At 36.7% G+C, this 25,544-nt stretch overlaps 1 protein-coding gene across 4 annotated transcripts; it reads left to right on the top strand.

Annotated features, from left to right (window-relative positions):
* Positions 1-396: 396 nt before the first annotated feature.
* Positions 397-24,704, top strand: LOC103707094 (general transcription and DNA repair factor IIH subunit TFB1-1-like). 4 transcript variants are annotated; one of them, XM_039128087.1, is made up of 21 exons: positions 398-791; positions 1,142-1,220; positions 3,272-3,368; positions 3,699-3,763; positions 3,977-4,040; positions 6,266-6,410; positions 9,859-9,934; positions 10,047-10,142; positions 10,411-10,455; positions 12,626-12,682; positions 12,771-12,926; positions 13,069-13,134; positions 14,404-14,527; positions 17,628-17,684; positions 17,794-17,921; positions 18,002-18,193; positions 19,991-20,104; positions 20,393-20,470; positions 21,816-21,863; positions 22,375-22,443; positions 24,198-24,704. In XM_039128087.1, the coding sequence occupies exons 2-21, from the start codon at positions 1,197-1,199 to the stop codon at positions 24,285-24,287; spliced, it is 1,791 nt and encodes a 596-aa protein (XP_038984015.1). In that variant the 5' UTR covers positions 398-791; positions 1,142-1,196; the 3' UTR covers positions 24,288-24,704. The 4 variants fall into 4 exon arrangements, with proteins under 4 accessions (XP_008789679.1, XP_038984015.1, XP_008789678.1 ...); XM_008791457.3 differs by lacking the exon at positions 3,272-3,368 and having other exon boundaries at positions 397-791; positions 17,797-17,921; XM_008791456.4 differs by lacking the exon at positions 3,272-3,368 and having other exon boundaries at positions 401-791.
* The last annotated feature ends 840 nt before the right edge of the window (positions 24,705-25,544 follow it).

Genomic DNA, 25,544 nt, shown 5'->3' with positions numbered 1-25,544 from the left:
AATCCTTAGATCGGAATATCGCGCCATAAGTATGGTACCATGTGCCATAAGGAGATTGGTTGAAACATGGGTCATGCCAGTGTTTTACTGCCATGCCAGCTGTGAATATGAATATTTTGGCAATAATATTGGGTCTCCTGGTATTAGGGTGCCACCCATTGCTTCGGAATATTTGGACTATAATCAGTGGCGGTGTGATCTTTCAGAGCAAGCTATATTCTGAGAGACCAACGAAGCCAAAGGATCAGATGGTCAGTATATTTTGTGGATTCTAAAAGTGGAGATATCTAGAGCACTCAGGTATTTATTATGTTCCGGCATTGGATCAGATGGTCCAGATCAAATACAAGAACTGACTCTATACCGACTCACGAGCCCGTTCACGGTCCTCACGGGAACTCTCGACCGTCTCCTTTTGATCAGCCGCCTCTCTATATATAGCCACCACGCAAACTGCCATTATTCTCCTGCGACGACGTCGGAGGGAGATCCTCTGTCTCTCCCTTAAGCCCCACTGCTTCTCCCTTCTCCCAATCCGGTCTCACCTCTCTCGGAGCGAAACCCTTGATTTCTTTCCCTGCTATCGGATCGATCGAAGAAGCCACCAAGCCAGCGACTCTCTTGTGCCCTAATCTGCGCTGCCTAGCCCTCGGTCTCGCTCTCGCTAGCTCCTCGGCCTCGCTCTGTTTCCGTGGATTCCCATCTTGATCGGGGGAATGGCGGTGATCAACATGGCGGCGAAATATAAAACAACGGTCAAAGAGCCTGGGATTCCAGGAGTGCTCAAGATGGTGAATCTTCTCTCCAGTCCGCTCCTTTCCTCTGTTTCTTGAATTCTTGCTGTTTTGTATGCTACTCCTTCTTGACCTGCTTTTAGATTGTTAGTTTGACGTTCTTGTTAATTCTTGACTGGTCTGGGACTAGTATTTGATATCTGTCTTTCTTTGTGAACAATTTGGAAACTTCTTGCCTGGATCAATTGTTGTGGAAACTTTGGTCATACGCGTGCTTGGAATCAGGACATTTCTTGAAATAAATCGCGTTTATTGTTTTCTTTTCTATTGATGGTTATTGAGTCGACTGCCATGGTTGAGTAATATCCTCTCTTTTGCTGATGATCAATGTTGCCTTTTGGTTGCAGTCTGAGGAAAAAATTATATTCATTCCAAACGATCCTAGGTCAGCAATGAAGCTTAATGTGGATTTTAGAAGCATTAAAGGTACCGGCTGCTCTATTCTTTTCTCTTATAGAAAAAATTGTAACTTTTTTGAACAATAATACATTTCATTTTCTAAATTCTAGGACCTTTATGTAGTTTGACAATCTAAAAATGATACTTGTTAATTTCCTTTTCACCCCTTAAAAAAGAACATGAATTGTACTATTCAGAAAATATTGCAATAAATTCATCAAACAAACAAACAGTTTTAATCTGTTTGTTGATGGTAAGAGCAGAATGTTGGAGTTAAAACTAGGAAAATAGGTGCATTCCCTATCCACACACCTCTATACTCCTATTGACCGAAAAAACACATCTGATGTAGAGCTGATCAAGGGTCTTCTGGCCTGCCCAGCTCGGCCCGGAATTTTTCGAGCTTAGGCCTTAAAAAAAAGGCCCATGGATCGGGTCTGGGCAGGAAAAGCAGCCCGACCCAAAAATCGGGTTGGGCCTGGGAACTTTTAAAAATAGCCCGGCCCAGCCCGTGTTTTATATATAAAACACCATATATATATATATATAGTTTTAGAGAGCCCATTAAGCTGTTGGGCCATTCTAGCCCATTTTCAGATTCCAAACAAAGAAAAAATCGGGCCTGTTGGGTCGGGCCTGGACAAAAATTTAAGCCCGACAGTCGGGCCGGGCCTGGACAAAAATTTAAGCCCGACAGTCGGGCCGGGCCGGGCCTGGGCATAGCCATCGGGCCTAATTTCTGCTGTAGAGCCCGGCCCCGGCCCGAGCCCGGCCCCGCCCGGGTTTTGATCAGCTCTAATCTGATGGATCACAGGAACTTTCAATTGGATCCTTGTCAATTGGGTTTTAGCATTGTCTCCTTGAATTCTATCAGCTTTATGTTTTTTTTTTTTGTTTCAACCCTTCTTTATTTTTATGCATCTCTCCTTCGATCACTGAACCAAGAAAGAAAGCAACTTTCGATGCTTACCAAGAGCAGATACAAATTAATTGGATGCAATGGCACTAATTTCCACGATACAGCTGTATCTATGACTTTCATCTTCAGATTGCATTATGTAATACACTTTTTTCCCAACGTGTTTTGTTTAATGGGGGATTTTGTTTACGCGACGTTAAGATATCTCCTCTCTTTCTCACCTTTTCTCCTCCAAATGATAATATACGTCTACTTGATTTGTAGTTGAAGATAAATTTGAAATAGGGTAGGTGAAGGATATGTTCAAGCTGTGAAGTCTGAAGCCTTTTTTCTTTTCTTTTCTTTAACAGTGGTTAGGCCTTTTTTCTTTTCGCTCAACCACTCTCCAACCTCACCCTAATACCATATAGAACCAATGACCATAATTATTATTTTTTTGTTTTTTAAGGTCCAGGGAGAAAGGTTAAATTTTCAGTTAAATAGCATGGTTTAGTTGATCAAGGAATTTAACATCTCGTTAGAAATTCTCATGTTTTGCCAAAGTAGTTAAAATCAGTCCTTTCCTTCAAGTAGTAGGATTCAGCAGGGTCCAACTAGTTATGATAAAAATACTCCTGCTTTTATATTATGTAGGCCAAATCAATATCTGGTTCCATCCCAAAATTATTTAGGACTAATGCATTCAGATTGATTTCAGCCTGATCATGTCAAAGGCTGTGACCTGCTTTTGTTCTTTTGACATTGTCAGACACATAAGAGATCAAAAACATTCTTTCAAAAATTACTGAATGTGCAGCCATAGTGCTGAAGAAGTGATTAATCTATAAACTTCTTCATTCTTTATGTGCTTTTGATTGGTGGATATATAAAATTCTCAATTATTGATTTTTTGAATGCTTGATGTGAGTTTTTTGATGGCTGCTTTTCAGATTTTCGAAGGTGCTCAGACTTTTACACCATATATTTAAAATTTTATGTTTCTTTTTTACACTTCACTGTGCTGCACTTCTGTTCAAAACTCACATTTGAAATAGACCACTCCTCTTTGAAGCATCTATATGGGCTCCAAGATTATGCATGCTGAACCAAATATAACCCTTATTTCTGCATAAACTTATGTAGGATCTAAGGTTAAGTAGCATCTGGTGGCATGATGCAGGATGTTCACAGATTCACTCAAGTTTCACATGATCTCTTGACCTATTTTCTCTGTTTGTGTGTAAAGATCTTTCCCAGACTACAATCTACGATTCCAGGTACTTAAACCAGTCTCCGAATCTAGAAGCACATTACCCGATCATTGACCAAAGAAACGATAGAATTCACTTAAATTTCTGAGTTTGCCATCTTTAGATATTAAATGGCATGTTATGAAAGAGCTCACATCTTTCTCCCTGTTTTGAAGAGACATTCAAAACAATGGCTCGATGACTATAGGATGAATACTACCAACTTTGTCTGTGAAAAATTCTATTTCTTTGAGATTCTGTTTGGTATGTTGGGACAGGAAAAGGTGATTGGCATTCTTTATAATGGCTCTTTTATGTTATTTGATTATACTTCTACTTTTCTTATCTGAAATTTAGGTCACAAGTTCAGCAAAGATGGTTCCAAACAAGCATTGTTAAATCTTACACAAGATTCTGAGAAGGTATTAGTTATCATCTAACCACTAATTACGTAGTTCATGAAAGTTGCATGCCGCAAAAACGTTGGTGGACAGATTCAGACATGATAGAATTTGTAATTTATTGTCAATGTTGGCAACATGCATATTGTATAGATTGGTAAATTTAATTTATTTCATGTTTTATACCTTTTGCTGTTGCATTAAGCGTGCTTGATAGATTTACATTTATTTCAGGGTGGAGGCTACATTTTTGAGTTTGACAAATTTTCTGACCGCAATGTTTGCCGAGATTTTGTAGGTAAATTTCAATCTCTTGCATGATAGTTTCGTCATCTTTGCCAACTGAGATCTACATGGGGTCCCCGACTATTTTTATTTTTTATTCCAAAATTTGTTAAATAGAGGGAGCCCCTATATTGGCATATGTTGCTTTCCTTCAGCATTGGTTCCCTCTTCAGGGAGATCAGTCCTAAGTTGTCGATGTAATCACCATTCAGTTGCTCATCTGATTCATGTTTCACTCTGTTACCACTAGTTGAGGACAATGATTGCACAATATAATCAGATGTGGAATGGATAGGTTAGGAGTGCTTTAACCTGCTATGATGATCCTGTAGTTTTTACTTTCAGGCTGTTTTGAGTATCATGTGGAGATCAATTAGAATTTTATAGACCATTAACATCTTATGATTCTTATCATATGATTTTGTTCAACGTTGCAGAACTCAACATGCTTCTCTGTGGTCTTTGATATAATAATGAGTTCTTGGGACTCAACCAAATTTTGAACCATATGTGATCTAACCTTATTATAGTGCTATACTGGTTGAGGATGTGTCCCTAGTGTCATTGCAATTAGTTTCACTGTAGGCTTTGAATGGTTTATGTTTTGTCTGACATGGTGTAATTTCATGGTGACATAGTGTTATGTTTCTTTTGGTTTATTATGTAGATATTACTTATTTGGAGCAGTATTGATAGAATCATTATGTTCTTCCACCTATGGCTGTCACCATAAATAGAATATGTCACGTGTAAAATGATTTTGCAAAGCAGTACCTTAACTTTTAATGTGATATTTGTAATTTAATATTCGTTAAATGGTATTCTGATGATATTTTCTTAATTTAGTTAGTTTCCTAGAAGTGAGCATATTCTTTTTAGCTGAGTACTCTTTAGGAGCCTAATTTGTTGGAATCTATTCTGTCCATTGCCCATCTTGTATTACTATCTTGCTAAAGTTATTAGCTATAATGCTAGATACTGGTATTAATTTGATATTTTACACATTATTTCATCCTTTGACATTTGCTTATGTAACCCAATCCCATACATTCAGTGTACATGAAGCTTGTTCGTAAATTGTTTAAGCTAATTAACTTTGGTTGTGGAATTTCAGTCCTACTTTGTTTGCTCTTGATCAGAATTCTTCCTATTGATATATTTATTGCTTTCTTGAAGTTTATAGTGCGAGATGAATGGTTATTGGATACTATTTTCCTAGGTCAGGTTCATGTTGGGATATATGTTACTGTTAGACTATGCTTCCCTAGGCGAGTATGCTATTCTCTGAATTTTTTTAGATGCTTCAAAAAGGATTTTCCTTTAGGATGCCTTTAGTGCATGTGGAAGGAATATTCTCTTGAAAATTTGAAGCAAAATAGTTGAGAAGATGACATATTCCTGGTCCTCTCGAGACTAGTAGCCTAACTTCCAGCTCTGTGTTTTGTTTTTGTGTGCGTACATATGTAGACATGTGCTTGCATGGCTGCATGCACACATATGTACACATGTATAGATGGAGAAAGAGTTCAGCTATGATCTCCTTGATAAGATTTTGAGCCTGTATCGTATCAATATGAAATTGAAATCCAGACCATTAATCAGGGGCTACCCTATTTTAATGCCTAAAACAAACTACTACATCATTTGGGTGTTTCATCCTTAGTCATCAGTGAGCACACAGTGGGTCATATAATTCATTTCATTATATAACTCACGAATTCATTTCATTGATCGTGAGCATCTTAAGACCTCCAGGAACCAAATTTGTCTGGTCTGGATGATCCTAAACAATAAATTAAAGATAGTATCTTGCCAACAACATGCTAATTTCGTTTCTACACCCACCCAATGCATAAATATGGAAACTTGGAAACTTTTGAACATCTTTTTTTTTTTTAAAATTTTATTTTCAAGTTCTTCAAATGTTAACATCTGTGTTTTTTTCAATTTTCAAGTGTTTCAAATGTTGTAAATAACCTTGAGCATTGTAGGTTTTTAATTTAGACAACTGATAATTGATACACGTATGTATACACTTGTTAGATATACATGCCTTTTTGTGCACATTGTGAATGCGGAGTTGAGCAACTACGATGCTTTCACTAGGTCAGATGGTCAGCCAATTAGTGCTAGTATAGGAAAACTATTTTAACACTAGGAATAATATATCTATTGACCTTTTTATGTCCAATGTATTTGATTTACCTAACTATGTAGTAGCTGATGGCATCTGAACAGGAAAAGTTCTAGGGAAGTTTCAGGCTATGATGTCCTCTAAACAGAATGAACAACCAGTGCCTGAAAAACCTGCTGCTACAATGCATGGTGAACAACTCAGCACCACAGAGATGGAGCACCGAATGAAGTTGTTGAGAGAGGATAGGTAACTTACTCTGGTTATACTTGTACTGTCATTTCTGTTGATAACCAGGATATTGTTTTGCTTTTAAAACTTTTTTCTTGATTCCTATTACATTTTGCGTATTACAGTCTCATCTTAACATCAATAAGTATATTTATTCTTTTAATTATATTGCCTGCCATTCAGCATTATCATGGGCTTTCTGTTGTTGTTGACCTTGGCTCTTTTTTTATTATTAATGATATACCCTTAATTTATGTTCAATTTAGGATCATTTTGATTCCATAATGCATGTATCTATTTATACTTGTTCTTTCTACTGCTTATGTTCTGAAACAGTAGTGAGGTTGTTCAATTTTTTGGCACATCATCAATAGTTAATAAAGCTAGACATGTATTTCCTGCATATGACATCTCCTTAGTCTGCTGAAATATATATAAAATAGGTTTGACAAGCAAGCTGGAATGATGCCAGAAATAATAGGGAGCTAAAAAAAAAGAGGGAGAAGATATTAACATAGGGGAAATAAGAGATGAAAGATATCAAGCGGAATGCACCAATAAATTCAAACAAAAATAACTTAAACTACCAATTCTTCATTCTCCATTCATTCTCTACCATATGACTCTGTATATGCACTACATGACTCTTTTTTATTCTAGACAATTCACGATTATTTTCTTTTCCTTTATTCGAGCACCACTTTCTTCTTTTCCGTTTTCCCTTTGCCTAAGATAGCCTTTTTCTCAGGCGGCTTCTCTTAGGGATCATAGGCGTGCCCCCAGACACACTTTGACTTGTTCTGTTGGGTCGCCAGGCATGGAGGCATCTGACGTTGAAGCATGACAATAATACATCTCAATTTTCTAGAAGACACCACAATTACTTCAATAGACTCTAGGAAACACATGCTTGAAGCTTAATTAATAGACACAGAAACTCTTAAGAAAAGACATTCCACATTTATCAAATGTAATTGATGCTAAACAACCTCCAAGTTTTCATACGTAATAAATACTCTTTAACTAGACTTTTGACTTGGAGCAAATTATTGACTACTCCAAAATGGGAGGAGCCACACATGGAACATTTTATGTATTCCGATATGTGTGTGGCCTGCAATGGAGGATTATTCATTGTTTAACCGGTGGAAGATCGTAAAGTATGCATTTGATAGTGACTCATGCACGTTTGAGTCCTTATGCATTCCTTTTTTCATTTAATGTCCTAAAGCTAAAGTTCACTAAATTTTTGAGCCTAGAGCTTAGAATTTGATGTGTAATGTGTGTATTTGTGTATGTTGTATTCTAGATTTTATGTGATTATGTCATGTTGCTTCCACATTTTCACTTTATTTGTTTGCTCTTGCTGTCTATAACTCAAGATTGGTCTTAACTTTATGGGAGTTTTACCCAATTGAGAAACATCTGTTTATACACACTTTTCCATTACTCTAAATCAATAATCAGTGCGATGATACAAAAGTGAAAAATAGGTATTTATGCGGTACAGATTAAATAGGACAGGATACTGTTAATGTGAAAACTGATTTTCCCAAATGCAAAATGAAGGATTTATTATATGCATTCTAAAGTACGGGAAGATTCGCATTATATATATAATTCTCCTATCTTTCTTAAAACATGAAATATTATAACATGCCAAATACTTGTGATAAGTGTGATCTGTCCACTGTTATATTGGTTGACCTTTTCTTTATCATTGTAATAGACCGAAATAGATTCCCACTTTTGCCAATTATTGAAACTTGTTACTGGAGTCGTCGTTGAAGTTTCTGACCGGTTGGATTTGCAGTCCTCATGGATGGAGATGGAAGATGGTATATTGTTTGACTTGGATGTGTAATTATTTGGCAACTAAATATGGGTTGTCATCCTATTGTAATGGTTATCTATAAAATTGTGAAATTTCATCTTGTCCTTTTGTGTTTTAAATGAGCGAGTTGGATGAGGTTTAATATGGAGAAAAGTTGATTAGGGGGTCGTTGGTTAGCCCTCTATTTTCAAGCATTCAGCTGGTGTTGACCAGCTTAATGATACGGACAGACACGAAGTCAATAGGAGAGAGAAAGAAAGACGACAGCAAGAGAAGGCCTTGTTATATATTTCAGATATTGAATCATCATGCACTTTAGGCCCTTGTTAAAGCCATGACACAGGGTCACATGAGTAGCGAAAGACTGAGCTCGCTCATGCTCTCATGCTTCACACCAACGCAGGCTAGGAAGCTTTAAAGCCATATCATATGGATTGGTAAACTCCGCTTCATTTGAATTTCTTACTCATGATAGTCATCTTACTACTAGTATTAGTGTTGCAAGAAACCTCTAAGCATTTGAGCTCCCATTGACTAAAGATAAACTAAGTTGCTGTATTGGAATTTTCTGGCGGAATGGTTTCGTTGGAGATTAGTGGGTACATCTGGTGCCTTGGAAGGTAATGCAGTTAGTATAAGGGGGCTTTAGAAGATGGCTATGGAAATAGGTTTTAATGGGAAAACCATGTAGCGACCAGTGGGATCTGCTTCTGGAATTCGAAAGGAGATTGTAAGAGTGATTAATTCTTTTCTTTTGGATGAGGATGAGATTAAGGATTGGTAAGGGAAATGGACTGAGATTTTGGCTCGATATATGCACCAGAAGTAATTGAACTCTTTACCCATGCTTTGTCCAACTAAAATTGGTGAAGATTAGGCTTCTGCTTGTCTTTTTTGGTGGGAATCCAGAGGTGGATTTTCAGTAGCAATATATCTTATTTAGCGAGAATTCTGGTTGATGAATCTAGTGGTACGTTATATAACTTTTCTTTTTAGACACAGTGGGTTGACAGATTGGAGGAAAAAGAATGAAGGGTTTGTCTTTAAGCTAATGATCTGGAAAATGCCTTTTTTTTGGTTCAGTAATATGAGTCTTTATAAAAGAACAATTAATTTCTGTTCGAGTTTGACTGCTTGCTATCCACAATATTATGTTGATTGTTGGCAGCACAGATTGATAATGTAGGAAACAGATGATTTTATATCTATCTTTTATTTTCTGATTTTGCTCCTTGCTGTGGTTTTCTCAAGAGCATATAGAGTAGAAGACATTTTGGTGGTGCTGCATTGTAGCCGACCCCAAATAAATGGGACATGGATTCATGGTTATGATTAGGTTCTTATACAATGACAGTGTCTTTGAAATGTTAATGCTTCCGAGTTTATAACTTTTGGAAGTTCTGAAGCATCTTTAAAATAAAAACTATGGCAACTAGCAATTCTTGGTTGCTGTAGTTTCATTTTAAATAATTAGAGTCAACATTGGTATATGAATTTGAAACTGAGATCCAAGGGCTTTGTGTGAATTTGCTGTGTGGACTTCAGAGCTTTGTAAGGAGTCAGTTGCTGATTTTTGCAGTTTTTAAGTATCTTAATTTTGCAAATTACTGAACTGAAAGGTAATTTCTGTAGTGAATTGCAGAAACTACACAAGCAGTTTGTCATTGGTGGTGTGTTAACGGAATCTGAGTTTTGGGCAACAAGAAAGGTCAACATTTTGTTCAACTTATATTTAGATATTTTTGGCATAAGCATTTCTTTATCCTCCACTTTTGATGCAAATCCTAGTAAAATTTTCTTTTGGTTTGTTTTTGATGCAGAGTTTACTTGATGATGATGCGCAGAGAACATCAAAGCAGCAAGCAGGATTCAAAAGTGCTATGCTTGCAGATGTTAGGCCATCGACTGATGGTCGGGTATGATATGGATCCTGTGTTCGAGTTACTCTTAATCCTAGTTATATTGTTTTTACCATCAATGTAATCTAGGATACTGCTGCTTTCACTGCAATTAACTGCTGTAAGAGGAAAAAAAAAGATTCTTCAATATATTTCAATACATATATTGAAATATATATTGCAATTGATTTGTTTCAAACTTTTTGTCTGTTCTCATTTTTTGTTTGATTCTGTATTTACATGTTATGGAAAGTTTTTGACTTTCATTGCTCACATTCCTTTGCAGACCAACAAAGTCACCTTTAGCCTTACCCCAGAGATCATTCACCAGGTATCTGTGTTAGTGTAGTAGTGGTTGTACTATTGTTTCATCTATGCACTTGCCTTAGCATTTAAGGTTCCATTATTCGAAAAAAATGAGAAAAATGGAAAGAAAAAAAGAAAAATAGTAGGAATTTTTGGATGATCTTATAATTTTTTATATTATGTTTAGACAACTTTGGTGCTGTAATGCTGTTTTGCTGCTGGAGCTGCACCTGTACAAGTGTGTTAAGACATGATATTAATTCACATGGTCGTTTTTTAATTTTAAAGCTTGTAATGGAAATATCTGCACAGGTTTCCTTCCCTTTATACAAAAAGAAAAGACTTTTAATGGATTTTATATAAAGCCCAACTCTGTATATATTACTTACCTGCATGCCTGGGATGTATTTGTTCTAACCTTGACCTGCTTATGCTTGAAAAGTTGAGAAGTTAAGTATTTGGTATTATGCCATCTCATTTAAATTTTTTAATATTATTTTTAAAAAATCTTAATAAAAACATTACTCGAAGGAAACTTTTCTTTGGGGCTAGCCAATGTTAAATTGGGACAAATTTCATAAATAGTAAGTTCTGCTTGAACTGGAGAAGAAAATAATTCATCTCCATAATTTCAGGACCCTGAAACATAGGGGTGAGTAGCATTTGATTGTCTTGTTTTTTTTACTTAGAGCTTGAATATCGGGTGGACGAATGGTCATCTGACAATAGTTCTATTTAAATGATCTAGGTGTAAGATAACAGAGATTATTCACTACCCAACTTTATGATACACATGATGCTATAGAGGTAATTGTGTAATTTCATATTGCCAAAAGAAAATGTAGTTTATCTTTGTCGTCTGCTTGTGATGGTGTAAGACTAGAGACTTGTATTCACCATAACATTCCTCATGTGCATCTTCAACTTATACAAATTTATTCATATAGCAAACTTTTGTTCAGCATTCTCTTACTTTTTCCTAAGATTCACTAGCTTTCATCAAAACCATGTTGCACTAAGGTTTGCCGTACCAGTGTATACCATCCATATCGGGCATATCATATCATACTGGTAACAAACCGATACTTAGTACGAGGGGGGTGTACCGAATATCTGTATGCTGAACCAATTCTTGTACCAGGCATACCAATACTGTACCAACATAGTATTGGTATGGGGTTCAATACTGAGATTTTGAACCATACATTGCACCAACCAAGGTTTTAAATCTGTGGGACAAGGATGTCCTGGTTTCTCTATGGAACGGGACACCTTGCTATCCCATCCGATCCCAGTGGCAGTTTCGGTCATGCATCCTGGTAGATATCCTCCGTCTCTCTCCCCTTCTTTCTTTTCTTTTTTTCTTTTTCTTCTTTCTTTCCTTCCTTTCTTTTTCTTCTACTTTTTTTTTCTTTTTCTTATCCCTTTGTTTATTTCTTTTTTTTCCTTTTTCTTCTTCTTTCTCTTTCCTTTCTTCCTCCTTTCCTTTCTTTCTTTTTCTTCGCGCTTCGTTTCTTTGTTTCCTTTCACCTTTTCCTTTTCTTCATTTTTTCTTCCTTCTTTCTTTCCTCTTTCAGCTTCTCTCCTTGCATGGATGGGTTTCGGAGTCCCGATCCTATCCCAGTCCCATTTTCTTATAGGAACGGGATGAGACGGCTAGGATGGCCCCCATCCTGCCGGGACTTAAAACCTTAGCACTAACTACCTCATTAGCTTTTAAGCTGCCACTTATTTCATCAAACAAAGCTGATAAGCTATTTACTTAAGTTTTAATATGTAAGTTTGCTTTTTGATCCCATGGATTGGCCTATGACAATGAGGGAGCCTCAGATTACTTCTTCTCTTATGGCAGTCTGTGATTTAGCTAGTGGCTCATGTTTTGTGATAATCATGGTGCATGGAGATGGGACTTGGGAACAATGCCACCACATGTTTTGTGATAATCATGTTTTGGTTCTTATGCATTTGTTACATGCTATCTGGTTAATGAACTTACAACTTCACACTTATGTGCATGCACGGACATAAGTGTTGGAAGGGAGGGAGAGAGGGTGGCAGCTTGCATTAGAGTGATGTTGGACTATTCTTTTACGTATCATCAGTTATATGTTGGTTGGTGTTGATTAATTCATTGTAAGTTTGTAATGAATGTACTTTTTGAACAATTCATTTCTAATTTTGAAAATATCTTGCAGATTTTTGCTGAAAAGCCTGCTGTTCATTGGGCATTTCTGAATTTCGTCCCAAGCAAAGTAATGATACTGATTTTAAAGCATGCTAATCTTGAAGATATCTTGTTCTTTCTCTTATATTTTGTTATCATTTTGTTGAAACATCCAGATGACAGAAAAGGATTTCTGGACAAAATATTGTAGAGCAGAATACCTTCACAGGACAAAAAATTCTGTGGTTGCTGCAGCAGAAGCAGCTGAGGATGAGGAACTTGCTGTATTTCTAAAGAATGATGACATATTGGCCAATGAAGCCCGCCGTAAGGTACTTGCCTTACAGCATCTGGACATATGTAGTCACATTCATATGTGTGTTTTTCTAGTGCAACAGCTGTTATATTGCAGGTCAATATGAACCTTTCTTATGCATGTATCCTTCTTTTTCCTGGCATTCTTCTTGTCTGCAGATTAGACGGGTCGATCCAACACTAGATATGGAAGCTGATTTAGGGGATGACTACATTCATCTTCCTGTATGTAAATGATCTGTGTTCATTTTTTTATTCTATTCTTAGATGATGCTGTGATGTTCATTGTATGCTTTTGAGAAGCTGAGCAATTCATGTTATGTATTATTTTGATAGTTTTGGAACAATGTTTTTTTTTCTTTCTGTGATGAAGTATGGAACCTTGGAGTACCTTTCTATCTATTTTCTATCATAGTGTATATCACATGCGACATCAACTTTTTGGATGGTAAAATTAAAGATTTATGGTTCTTTGCTTTCCTTATTAGGCAGTTTTCATCCTAAGTTGATGTTTCTTGTATTGATTTACAGCTTGGTCGTTGTATTCATATTTGTGGTTCGGAAGTCCCCAGTGTATTGTTTTATATTATCTCAGGATCTTTTTCAATAATGAATTGAAAAGAAAAATTATCGGCGTTTCAAAATTATGGTGGGAAAAAAAAGAGAAAATATAGCTTGAGCATGAACCTATACTTTGAGTAGTTTTTCTTTATTGACTATTTTAATATATAATATATGGCTTGGTATCATGATGTCTATGAGTCCACAACTTCAGGAAATTTGTTGTGCTACTCATGTGATAGATATTGTCACACTTGTGAGGGCTTTCTCCCTCAAACAGTATGTTGATATTAAGATAACCATATGCTTGCAATCTATTTGTACATGAAGAAACTAGTCATGTGACACATACCAACATGCTTGTGAAGACTTTTCCTTCTCAAGCAGTATATCGATATTAAGATGCATTATGCTTGCAATCTACTTATACATGAAGAATCTGTTGTTCATTTTATATGCATGCTTTGATGCCTGCATGCACCCACCACATTGGTAAAATCTTTAGCATCAATGTATCTCTCCGTTACTTTAGAAAGATCTGGGAAGCAAATTATTGAAACCCTAAAATCCAGAAAACTTAGAAAAAGCATTCTATTGCTTCAGAAAAGTAGTAATTGTTAGAAATCATATAATTGGTGATGACATGTTTGTATAACATAAATATAAACCCAATATGAACAAATAAATTATGCATGACAATTACTTATTGAATAGATGTTGGGATTTTTAAACTTAATGAGATTGATATCCTCCATAATAATTCATTCAATTCTTCCCTTTGGTTGATAGTTCAATATTAGGATATGTAACTTTGTACAAAATTTATCTTTTAAATTATAGATTAAAAAAGTTGATCCTGACAAATTTGTTAAAGTATTTTTAGTGGCTTATCCTTATTGGATTCTTTTTTGCTCCTCTTATGGTGACTTGCAGGATCATGGAATTCTTCGGGATGGTAGTAAGGAGACTGTTGATGCTGAGAATGACATAGCTAGGAGGACCCTCTCACAGGATCTTAATCGACATGCAGCTGTTGTTCTTGAAGGAAGGGCATTAGGTAGGACGAGTTCACACTGTTTACGCTATTAAATGCGCTATTTTCTTTTTGTTTGTTAGCAAAGCAAATAAATCTAACATTTTATCTTTTGTAGCTTTTTTGTGCTATAATGGATGACTCATATAAGTCTAGTGCGAATCCATCTAAAATGTCAAAAAATAATAAGTCTCAGAGCGCTCTTGGCAGCTCCCCCTTACCAATCCAGAAAACTCTCCTAGAGTGATTTGTCACAAATGAAGCTACCTAATTCATAGCTCTATTGGCCTCCTTATAGACATGCTTGGCCCGAAAGGCGACGTCTCCACCTACCATGCCTCAAATATTCTGGAGTAGTGGATGGCAGTCACCCATGCCACTGGTGCACCTCTGCATCTAGCTGATCATTGTAGCCGAGTTACCTTCGAGCGGGACTGCGTTGGCCCGCAGTACGCGCCGAGCTTGACGTAGACCAACCCAAGTTGTCCTTAGCTCCGCCCTATAGATAGAAATATCGAAAATTTGGCACCCACCAGCTAACACCACCTTAGAGTTCGGGCCTTTGATCGCAAATCTTGCACTACCCCTTCTGCCACTATCCAACACATCCATCAAAGTTAACCTTGAGAAAACTCGGGGGTGGGGGCTCCCAGGTGATAAACACCGTCTGTGACGTTACAGGAGCAGATGTAGAGCCCCAGATGTCTCGAGCTGTCAAAGGTCCGTTTGATGGACCTGCATGGATAATCTCCGCAGCCTGCACACAGGCTCGCTCCACAATGAATCGAGATGTAGGACTGTTTTTTCCAAAGGTCCAGGCATTTCTGGCCAGCCAAATATGGTAAACAAAGTAAGTTTTCCTAATGGCCACATGCTGGGTCTGAGGAGTGGCGGCCCACCGTTTGAGCGTAGGTGAAGGGGACGGACTGGTACTGAATATCCGACGGGATATCAACAAGCCTCCAAGCTCTCATAGCTTGATCGCATTGAAACAAAATGTGGTCCACAGACTCCTCCACTTGGCACTTAGGGTAGTGCGGCTGGATGCTCAGTTCACACCTGCTCAGGCAAATTTTGTCGGTAGTCGACCCCAAACCACCTTCCAAAAAAACAGCGCAACCCTTGGGTGAAGACCGAACCTTCAAATCCAGGCGCAATGTTGCCTCGATTGTTGGTTACACTGAAGAAGGCGTAAATGTCTCTCACTTTGATCCTGGGGCTACAGGACGTGTTCCAAACCCTCATATCCAGACCAGCACTCCTCGGAACTGCCAACGACTGAACTCTCTCTGCGAGGTGCTCACCAAATAGATGGCCAATTCGGTTGGTGTCCCAGCCTACCCCGTCAGGGCTGAGGGGATCGCGAACTCGCAGACCGTCCATGGCTTCAACGTTGACCATGATCGGCCAGAGTCTCACCGGAAGAGTATCCACCCAAGGGTCCTCCACAACATCGACATTGCATCCATCGCCGATCAGCCACTTGGTGTTGGCCAGGCAGTGAGAATGTACCTACATATCTCCCGCCACTGTAGCTTTTTGATGGGTTGCATTTGTAATGCTGTTAAACAAAGCTTATTTTTATATGCACACACACACACAGATATTCTTATGTAAAATGGTGGCATTTCAGTTTTATGAATCCTGAAAGTGGCATTATGCTCTGAGAAGTATTGGGTTTCTGGGATAAAGTCTGTTGGTTTTGGTGGTATTTGTTAATGAAGGAAATGTCATCAAGACCATGGCAATGCTCACAGTGTTTATCCTCCAGTATGTTGTTGGTTTTGTTAAATTCTTTGAGTGCTCTTTGGCTTTTTATGATCTACTGCTCTCTCACACTGGATATCATTTCATGTTTCCCCACTTCCTTTTTTGCTGGTCTGCCCTTCAACATGATGGCACAATAGAGAAAAAGTGTTTCAATTACACTGTTGTGGATTCTGCTTTGCTCTCTTTTTCATCCGCACCATTTCATTTATCCAATTCTGTCTCACCGTTATTTTTTTTTTTTTGATTGAACATATATTCAATTTTCTTTTTCCAATCTATTCCTTGTTTGCAAGATCAAGGTACAAGGTCCTGTTAAGCTTGTTTTTTGCTTCTTTAACCATATTTATGAAATAGTGAGCTGTTTTTGAGGGGAAAGGAGGGCTGAAGTCCACCCAGTACAAAATGACAAGCTGTTATCTGTTTATATGCGAAATTTTCTTGATTAATGATATGTCTTGGCTATCAATTTCAACTATTTCTTTCTTTATATCTTGTCCATGAATAACATTAAAAATTTTTGAATTTATTTACTTGTTATCTTATGTTTGTTTATTTTCCCAGTCAGTTTATCATCCAAGAAGTGTATTTGAGCAATCCTAAATTAACTTAATTCTGTATGTTTAGGAAACTACAGCTTTACTCATTATAAACATCACTTGCAGTTGAGTGAGTATCTTGAGGGTCGAATTCCCATATTTATTTTGATTACATATAAACTTTCTGCCTTGGACAATGTAGAATAATTCATGACTTTATTCACCAGTTACATAGTAATTGGTGCATTCCTATGCTATTTGCTGGCAATTAGGACGTATTCCTTTAGTTAGCTATCTATTTTTGATGCAACATGATAAAAAAAATGTGTAATCGTGACATTGCATATGAAGTGGACAGTCAATCTCATGTAACAGAGTGTTTAGAGTCTGTGTTTAAATGCTTAAAATTTTGATGGGTATTGATGACTGATTTGAGTGAAAACTCATGCTACAACTGGCACAGCTTATCATGCAGATGCCTGAATGTCTATCCACAATTTTTTGGCACTCATGCCACACATGACCTTTACTTGATCATCTTTTCCTTGAGTATTGTAGAAGGGATGGGGCTGGGTGCTACATAGATGACAGCCATTAAGAAAACTGGACCTGGAATTGTTCTATATAGTTGGTCACATGTAGCTTATGCCCATGATAAAACCAGTTTGTGATTGCTTTCTTTGACTGCATTATTGTTATATTTATTCTGATGCATTAGTTTTGATATGATTATATTTTGAACTTTTCCCATTCTGTAAGGTCAGAAATTTGCCATTATCAAACTATAATTGTCACCGTATTTTCATTTTTGGATGCAGATGTGGAGTTGGGAGACACACGGACAGTAGCTGAAGCACTTGCAAGGTCTAAACAGGGTTAGAAATGATATTTCTTTTCATCTTTTGTGCATCCCTGTGTTTATCTCACTTGTTACCAAACTTAACTAGGTATTGTTTCTATCTTGGTTCTATAAATGTTCTGCAGCAGAGTCGTCTGCTGAAACCTCAGATGAGAAGACAAACCAAGAACGATTGAAGAGGGTTTCTCGAATGACTGAGATTGAGGATCTCCAGGCTCCCCATAGCCTCCCATATGCACCACTCTGCATCAAGGTGTCAATGGATTGTTGTGATATGATGCAGTGTTTGTTACCCCATTAACTAACAGGTTCTTTATTATGTTATTTCATCAGGATCCACGGGAGTACTTTGATTCACAACAAGCCAATGCTCTCAAAGCTTTAGGAGATACTGACGCTAGAATCAAACCCATTGATTGCAGCCTAAGCACTGAGGAGGCATACATTTATTTGATGGAGCAGATTTCTGAGGTGAAAGTCCGAGGGTTGAATAATCCAGTTGTTCAACCTGAAGCAGCTCTCAAGGTAAATTTATCTGCATTAACAGTGAATTATAAATTTTGTTTTTCGAAATTCTTTGTATAATAACAATAGACTGAATTTGGCAAACAAATTTTTGTATGATGGCTTTAAATAGGATATTTTGCATAAATGGCTACTTAAATTTTTAGATTTGCATAATGGCGATTTCCATTTCTTTTTGCAGCATCCGCCATTTTTCAAATTCTAAGTTTCTAACTATATTTACCCTGGTCCCATGTAATGTGATGCACAAATTCAAGTGGATTTGTGAACTTGTTATGCAGTGCACACATCCAGACTAACTAGTGCTCAAATTTGGGTTGGTATTTAATAGGCTTCTCACATCCAAAATAACTAGTTACATACATTAAACTATTTTGTGCACATAAATACCAACTTTAAGCTAAGTATTTAATAAGCTGTTCACATCCAAAATAACTATTTGCACTTTTTCTTCTTCATCTTACCAAAACCTGGTTTGGATAGAGTAACGGGAGAAATCCGCTTTACTAAACTCAAAAAGATTTGAATTTCTGGAAACTATGTTATGCACAAAAATAAGCAAGCGGACAATTTGTGACATTAACACTTAGGCGGACTGGTGCATTATAAGTGTGATGTAAATCTAGATTGTGCACAGATTCATCAACACCCACAATCTGTGGATTAGTTTTGTGCACCTCCATGGTGCACAAAATCTAACTAAAAAAATGTACCTAGAGTGTAAAATTTGATTGCTGGATGCCCATTATTCATGTTTATGGGGCCAGAGAGCATTTTGGTTAGGAAAATTGAAAACGACCAATGCTACAAGAAGAAATAAATATAGCTATTTCTACAAATCTGAAAATGTGTGTGGCCATTTTTGCAAAAATCTCCTTTAAATAATGGTGACAATGGGCCTTGTTATCTATGTTTATATAGATTTTTTATTGTTTAAACAAACCACTTAGATGACCCAGCTAGATGGTCTCTTCCCTGAGTGTGTGTTGTCTGTGAAGTGGAGACTAGTTAGGTCAGTTATGAAAAACAAAGTTGTACCGTATAATGGTTCATTTCTTTTAGGATATAGTACAGTTTTTTCTGTTCATTGTAGGCAAAGCAGATTTGGAAACATCATAAAGGGATATGTCAAAATGCTAACTTCTTATACTTTACATGTGTACCTTTCTAGACACTGATAATTTTTGACATGGAATACTGTTATCTTCTAATGTAAAAATTAGGTCTCAAAAGATTCTTCAACTTGCATTCTCTTTCTTTAGCAATACTGATTAATTTAGCAGCTTCTTGATGTATAAACTTGAATGAATATCAAGTAGCTTGCTCAACTACGTGGATGATATTGGAAATACCTGAAAGAAAAATGACATTGGTGTTGTGGTAGCTGTTGTGCCTTGTCATTGTTAGGTAGATATAACTAATTCCATCCAAATCATTTAGTCTCTCTCGAGAAGATGGTTTTAGTAGTTTTACAGTTTCTCTCTTACATGCAGTTCAGCCATGGTCTATGATGCGAAAGGCTAAGTAAATCTATGCTGGTTGTCTGGTTCTTATATGTTATATATAGCATGATATGTAAAATGATGATTTTGGTCAAAGGGGGGAAAAACAAATGAAGACATTTAAACCAGTTACTATAATTAGAGAAATGAATATCTTGATTCCAATTGTTCTGTTATTTTATTTATCCCCAGTAAGATGGTCTGCTTGTATTACTGCTTCATTTGGCTTAATATTCATCAGTTATTATAATTGCATGGAGCAGGAAAACCTAACCACCTCACTGGTATGAGCTAGGTTCTTAATGGGTTGAATCAGTATCTTTCAAGTACCAAATATCATCTTGGAAAGAACCCTCAGGAGAGTGTCCTGGACAGGCTGCCAAACAGGACTAAAGATGAACTTATGCATGTGAGTTGCCTCTTGACTCTTGCCTCTTGACTCTCGAAGAGTTGCTGCACATTATCACATGCTAGCATTTGCACATCTCTTGAAAATAGAAATCTCTTTCGAACTTAATCATTGATCTGATAAATTACTTTCTTATTCCGTCAAATTAATTGCATATCCTGCACTATTTCACATAGAAAAAGTGAAATCTTTTGCCTATTCTTTTTTTAACTGCAGAGGAAGTAATGCTGCTTGTCTCCATATTGTTAGAATAGATGAAACTGCTCTTATGACTGTTATTTGTTTCAGCACTGGACATCAATTCAGGAGTTGCTACGGCATTTCTGGTCATCATATCCTATTACAACCACATACCTTTATAATAAGGTAATATTTCTTGGTTTTGCAAGACGTTATCATGATATTATATGGGCCCTGGGAAGGTGGATACTTTTACCTGGCCAGCTTTTTGTTTCCCAACTAACTCTATTATGACAAGAGTCTGTTTCTTCCTGAAAAAATGAATTGGTACAATGAATAAAAATGTCAGTGGAGTAGTAATTCTTCATGCATGCTTCTAGTCATGTTCTCAGTGGCTTTCCTTTTATATTATCTTACAAGGAATGTATTTTAATATGCGAGCAAGCCAATGCATGTTTCCAGGCTTACGTATTTATCAATCAGTTTAGATGCAAATGGATTTCGGGAAGATAATGGAACAAACATGATTGATTTGGTTATTGAATCTTTATTTTTAGATCTTGAAGGTTAGAGAACGACGAATGAAGGAATATGAACACTTGGGGAGAACTCCAAATGTTAACAAGAGAGGATAGTCAAGCAAATATTATTTATATGTTAAAAAATAATTTAAAATGGCAAGAGTTTATTTGTTAGGGAATGAGAAAACACATGTTAAATTGTATATTAATAAGCTTCTTATATTCTTGGAGGAGCAGCAACTTCAAGTGTGGAGAGTTTTTTTTTTCAGATGCATTCTTGGTGAGAGGAGGCTCATATTTGGGGTTTGCTAATCTTACTTTTTTGTAAAATACCAATTATAGATGCATTGATTGTTATTGGATGTCATTATTTCTTTGTTATTTGTTTATGCTAATTGCTATGGAGTAATTAGCAAGGCCACAGAAGGGATAAATGCTAGACTGGAATTAGCATAATCTAAAGAGACTTAAGAGAGTAAACATTGCGAGTTTAGTGGATATATGTGGTCAGAGTTGCAGCTCTAGTTAAGCAACAATGTAGTACTTGAGCATACTTTATTTGTTACCTTGGTTTTATTTATTATGAAAAGGACGGAGAAAGATGGAAATGTTTCATATATGACTAACAGCTTAATGATTGCAGGGAAGATTTCACCTCTTGAGTGATAAGAAAAAAATGTAAAAGAAAATATTAGGGCAATTTATTTTGTTTTTGGCCGGGAGTCCTGCATTATTAGTGACAGATTTTTGCCCAACCAACCAAGTTGCAACCCTTCAACTGGTCAAGGAGAGATTAAAGATTATAGGGATTTGGATTTGTTTCAAAGGAGAATATTTTAAATAAAAGAGCTAGATTGAAATATAGATACCATCATGCATTTCTTTTCTGGTTTCATGCCATAGAAACCCTCTTCAGTTAGCAGTTTTCAATTGCATACTAACTGGTTTTTGTATATGTAATTCTCGTGATGTCTTCACCTTCTTTGTTGGTTTCCTTGCATTTGCAACAGGTTTTAAGATTGAAGGATGCTATGACACAGATCTATCATAAGCTACAGGTATGCCCTTGTTTCTTCTAATCCAAGAAGTAATTTGTGTTTTTTTTTTAACTTACTTACTGAGGTAGTTCTTTCCACTTTTTTGGCACATGTATCATGGCTTTGCTATCCTAGCTTGGATGAAGTCTATTGCCTTGTTACAATCTGATGGGGGTGTTCTAGTTTCCAGTCTTATGTTTTATTATTTTTCTGCTATTGGTGGGTTGTCCTTTTGAAGTGTCATGAATGGAAAATTATTGTTGTTGGATTTAGAGATTAAATGCAAGTCAACTTCCTTTCTCTCTTTCCTTTTACTTGCTTCTCAAGTTTACTGCAAACCAATGACACTGGAAAATCCAGTTGAAATATGAGAGTCTGCTGAGCACCATATTATGCTGAACTATAGTATTGCATGTCAAACTCTAATTTTTTCTCTTCTGGGTTTATATCATTGCTAGTATATATGAAGTCTCAAGGAAGTTTTGAACAATATTTGTAGTATGTGACTGTCTCCAATCTCTTAAACTTTCAGGAGACAAAGGAATCTGTTCAGTCAGATTTCCGGCATCAAGTTTCTCGCCTTGTTCAGCCCATGCTCCAGGTAGTCTTGTGCCTATTGCTATATGCGCATATTATGGTACATACTTGCATATACATATATACATACAGAATACATACACACATGTGCATGCATGCATACATACATACTGGGATAAAGGACTAAGAATATACCAGCTTTATTTTTATTTAGGAAAATGATGTATTAGAGCCCATTGGTTTAGTCAATTGAGAGTTTAGAAGATGATTGTTCCAAAAGAAAAATAGTAGGGTTTTTTAAGTTAAGAAACAGATTCGCGATTACTTGGGTTTTGAAACTTCATATGGATCTTAGAGCTAATATTCACTCCACAGACTCATTTTCTCTTTTTCACCTTGCGGATCTCTCAAAGATCTCTAAAAGTCTGAAAACTGGAAAACTTGTGTCTTTCTTTCGAGCTTTGGTAATGGAACATCCAAAATTCCAAATGCTTCCAGTTTTCTCAAGACTTGCAAACTACGAGTATGATCAGAAAAATTACCTCCCAGAATTTTAACTGATAAACAAATATATGATAAAAATATATAATTTACCCATATATGCATTAAATATAGTATTGTATGTCAATTTCATCCACAACTCTGAAACCAACCTTAGTTTCTGGTTAGAGTTTGAACAGAGACATAAAACCATATGGATCTAAGCAAGTAATCCTCATCTGTGGTCTTTGCAACATGACATCTGTTTATTTGTTTAGCCTCCGCAATCATATTTAAATGTTTATTCTCTAAGCTGACCATTAGATCATTTTTTTGTGTTGTTTGAGAATTCGTAGAATCATGTTCGGAGACATTCGCTAATGATTATTACCATTAAAGTTTTGCAGAACTCATTGAGTCTATTTAGGGCAACTGGCAGGCGGTTGATTATTATGTGCAAGAAATTGTAAACAAAAAGCTTGGCACTTTCCTCCATGGGGTTAAATCAACTCAGTGACTCTAGCCAGCAAGTTCAGCATGAGATATATGGATCTTCTGAAACAATAAATCTTTAAGGCCTCTTCTGACACCTTGTTGCCAGGCTTCCAGATAACTCTCACAAGGTCAGAGTTAGGCAAGGAGAGACTGTGGGTCACAGGACAATTTGACAGGGTTGTGGGAAGATTATTTATCTCATAGTCCAATATTTTTTGGATACCGAAATCTACCTTTATAGCTTGATTTTGGTATCTAATGTTTTGGGATTGAAATTCATCAGCTTCCCTGATTCTCCTATTTCTTTCCCCAGCCACCTTGCCTCTGCTGACAACACCTCTTGTGGGAGTTATCCTTGGATCACTGAAACAGGCCCTTAAGAAAACATGATCAAATGGTGTACAGACCTTATTGTGAATATGATATGCACATTTAGGTTCTACGGTGTTTTCATCCTCCGATAGTTGAGTTTATTATTAGACTTGATGCATGTTGAATTTGTGCATATCATGTTAGCAGTCAAGTGGTATCAAAGATCATTCAAGTAGCATTTTTAGTATTTCAAATGCAGCATTAATAATATCAACCTAACAAGCTTACATGCCCAAAACATCAATATTTTTCTACCATTCTCAATAACAATATTATTTAGATTGACTTCTTCGTGTTGAATTCACATAGTACATTTTTTGAGCTTGTTCATGTACCGGGATCTGCAACCTGGGTGACTTTTTCTTCTTATCTGTCTTTTCCTGTATGATTGTCATTTAATTTACATGCCCAGTGAACTCCCCATCCAACTCAAGACCTGCAAAGCTTATGTCTTTTACTCCCATGTTTTAGGCCTTGGATGCTGCCTTTGCTCACTATGACACAGAACAGCAGAAGCAGTATAATAAAGGTGTCAGTAAACCAAATGGATTTGTCCAATAAAGCTTGCAATTTTATGATATTATGTGTACATGTAATTAAATTTTGATGTTGATAAAGTTGTTTCTTCACCAAATTTTCAATGCTAGAGCTGGCATGCCTGCATGCTTCTCATCTGTCTTGAGACTTCATTCCAAGCATGTATCGGGCTTTTCATATGTATTTCAAGGTCATGAGCTTTCATCTTTCTCATTTGGAAGTCTATATTTCAAGTTCATATGATCTTGTTACAGGGACTTTACCTGTGTAATCTTTATGCCATACAGAAAAATACTGTATTTATGTAGCCTTTTATTCATTTATTCAAACGGGCACAAATGTGCGGCAGTGCTGTTTTCATGTGAATTTTACATATCACAAATATGGTTCTCGTCATCAAATCATATATATTGATACCTGATATAGTTTATTTGGACTCAAGCATCCATTAGCGGCATAAATTGTTACGTGGAACTTCTTCTGGGCTATCACATTTTGACTGGATGAGTAATAGCATGTCTGCAGGGTTTTGTGCGAGATTATTTATGATTATAAATAAGCACGAAGCTGCTGATTCAGCATCCAAGCTGCCCTCTTTTCCTACGTTTTGTATTAGGAAAAAAGATTGGAAGCAAGTTTATGGCGTGGAGTTTGGTAAATATTCAGCTGTTAGGTTACATGTTCTTTTTGACATGGTCAGCCGGAATGAGGTTGTAGAACTTGAACTCGGGATAACCCCCAGGGGGCTTGATATCTAGCTGCTAGTTCTCAGAAAAGGAGGAAACGAAAAAGGATTTCTGAACGGCAAGTGTTGGCCCATGTAATGGGCTCTGTAAACTGTTACTCCAGAATTAATCCCCAAGGATCAGGATGTTTGTCAAATGTCTACTCGGTTGGACTGAATTTAAAATGTGCGAGACAGGCTGCCTGTTTCAATCCTGGTTTGGGCACTCACAAAAAAAAGGAAGAAAAAAAAGAAGAAGACTTCCAATAGACCAGCTTTGTAATTTCCTTTAGGAACTGTGGGGGAAATCCTTGCACATCATCTCATATATATGCTGAAGCAGAAAATACGTCAGTTGCTCAAAAAAGAAAAGGAGAAAGTATTTCAACGGACCTTTGAGTATTGTATCTTTCAGATAACTGAGCTTTGGCGGACATCCATAGCTTGTGTATTGTTCCCTTCATAAATGGTAAAGATTGATTGTTTTCAAAATCAGTACGCGAGAATTAAGGGCGGATTAGTCATTTAAAGTCAAATTAACCTCCCAAGTATCAAAG

This window comes from Phoenix dactylifera, chromosome 7 (assembly GCF_009389715.1).
Source record: "Phoenix dactylifera cultivar Barhee BC4 chromosome 7, palm_55x_up_171113_PBpolish2nd_filt_p, whole genome shotgun sequence".
Lineage (NCBI taxonomy): Eukaryota > Viridiplantae > Streptophyta > Magnoliopsida > Arecales > Arecaceae > Phoenix > Phoenix dactylifera.
Note: the sequence above shows the minus strand (reverse complement) of the source record. Positions and strands in the feature narration are given on the sequence as shown.

Coding starts and splice junctions, on each gene's coding strand:
- LOC103707094 (XM_008791456.4), top strand. CDS start 717: ATGGCGGTGATCAACATGGCGGCGAAATATAAAACAACGGTCAAAGAG. Junction 6,411..9,858: donor AAGTTGTTGAGAGAGGATAG/GTAACTTACTCT, acceptor TAATTTCTGTAG/TGAATTGCAGAAACTACACA. Junction 14,528..17,627: donor TCTTGAAGGAAGGGCATTAG/GTAGGACGAGTT, acceptor TTTTGGATGCAG/ATGTGGAGTTGGGAGACACA.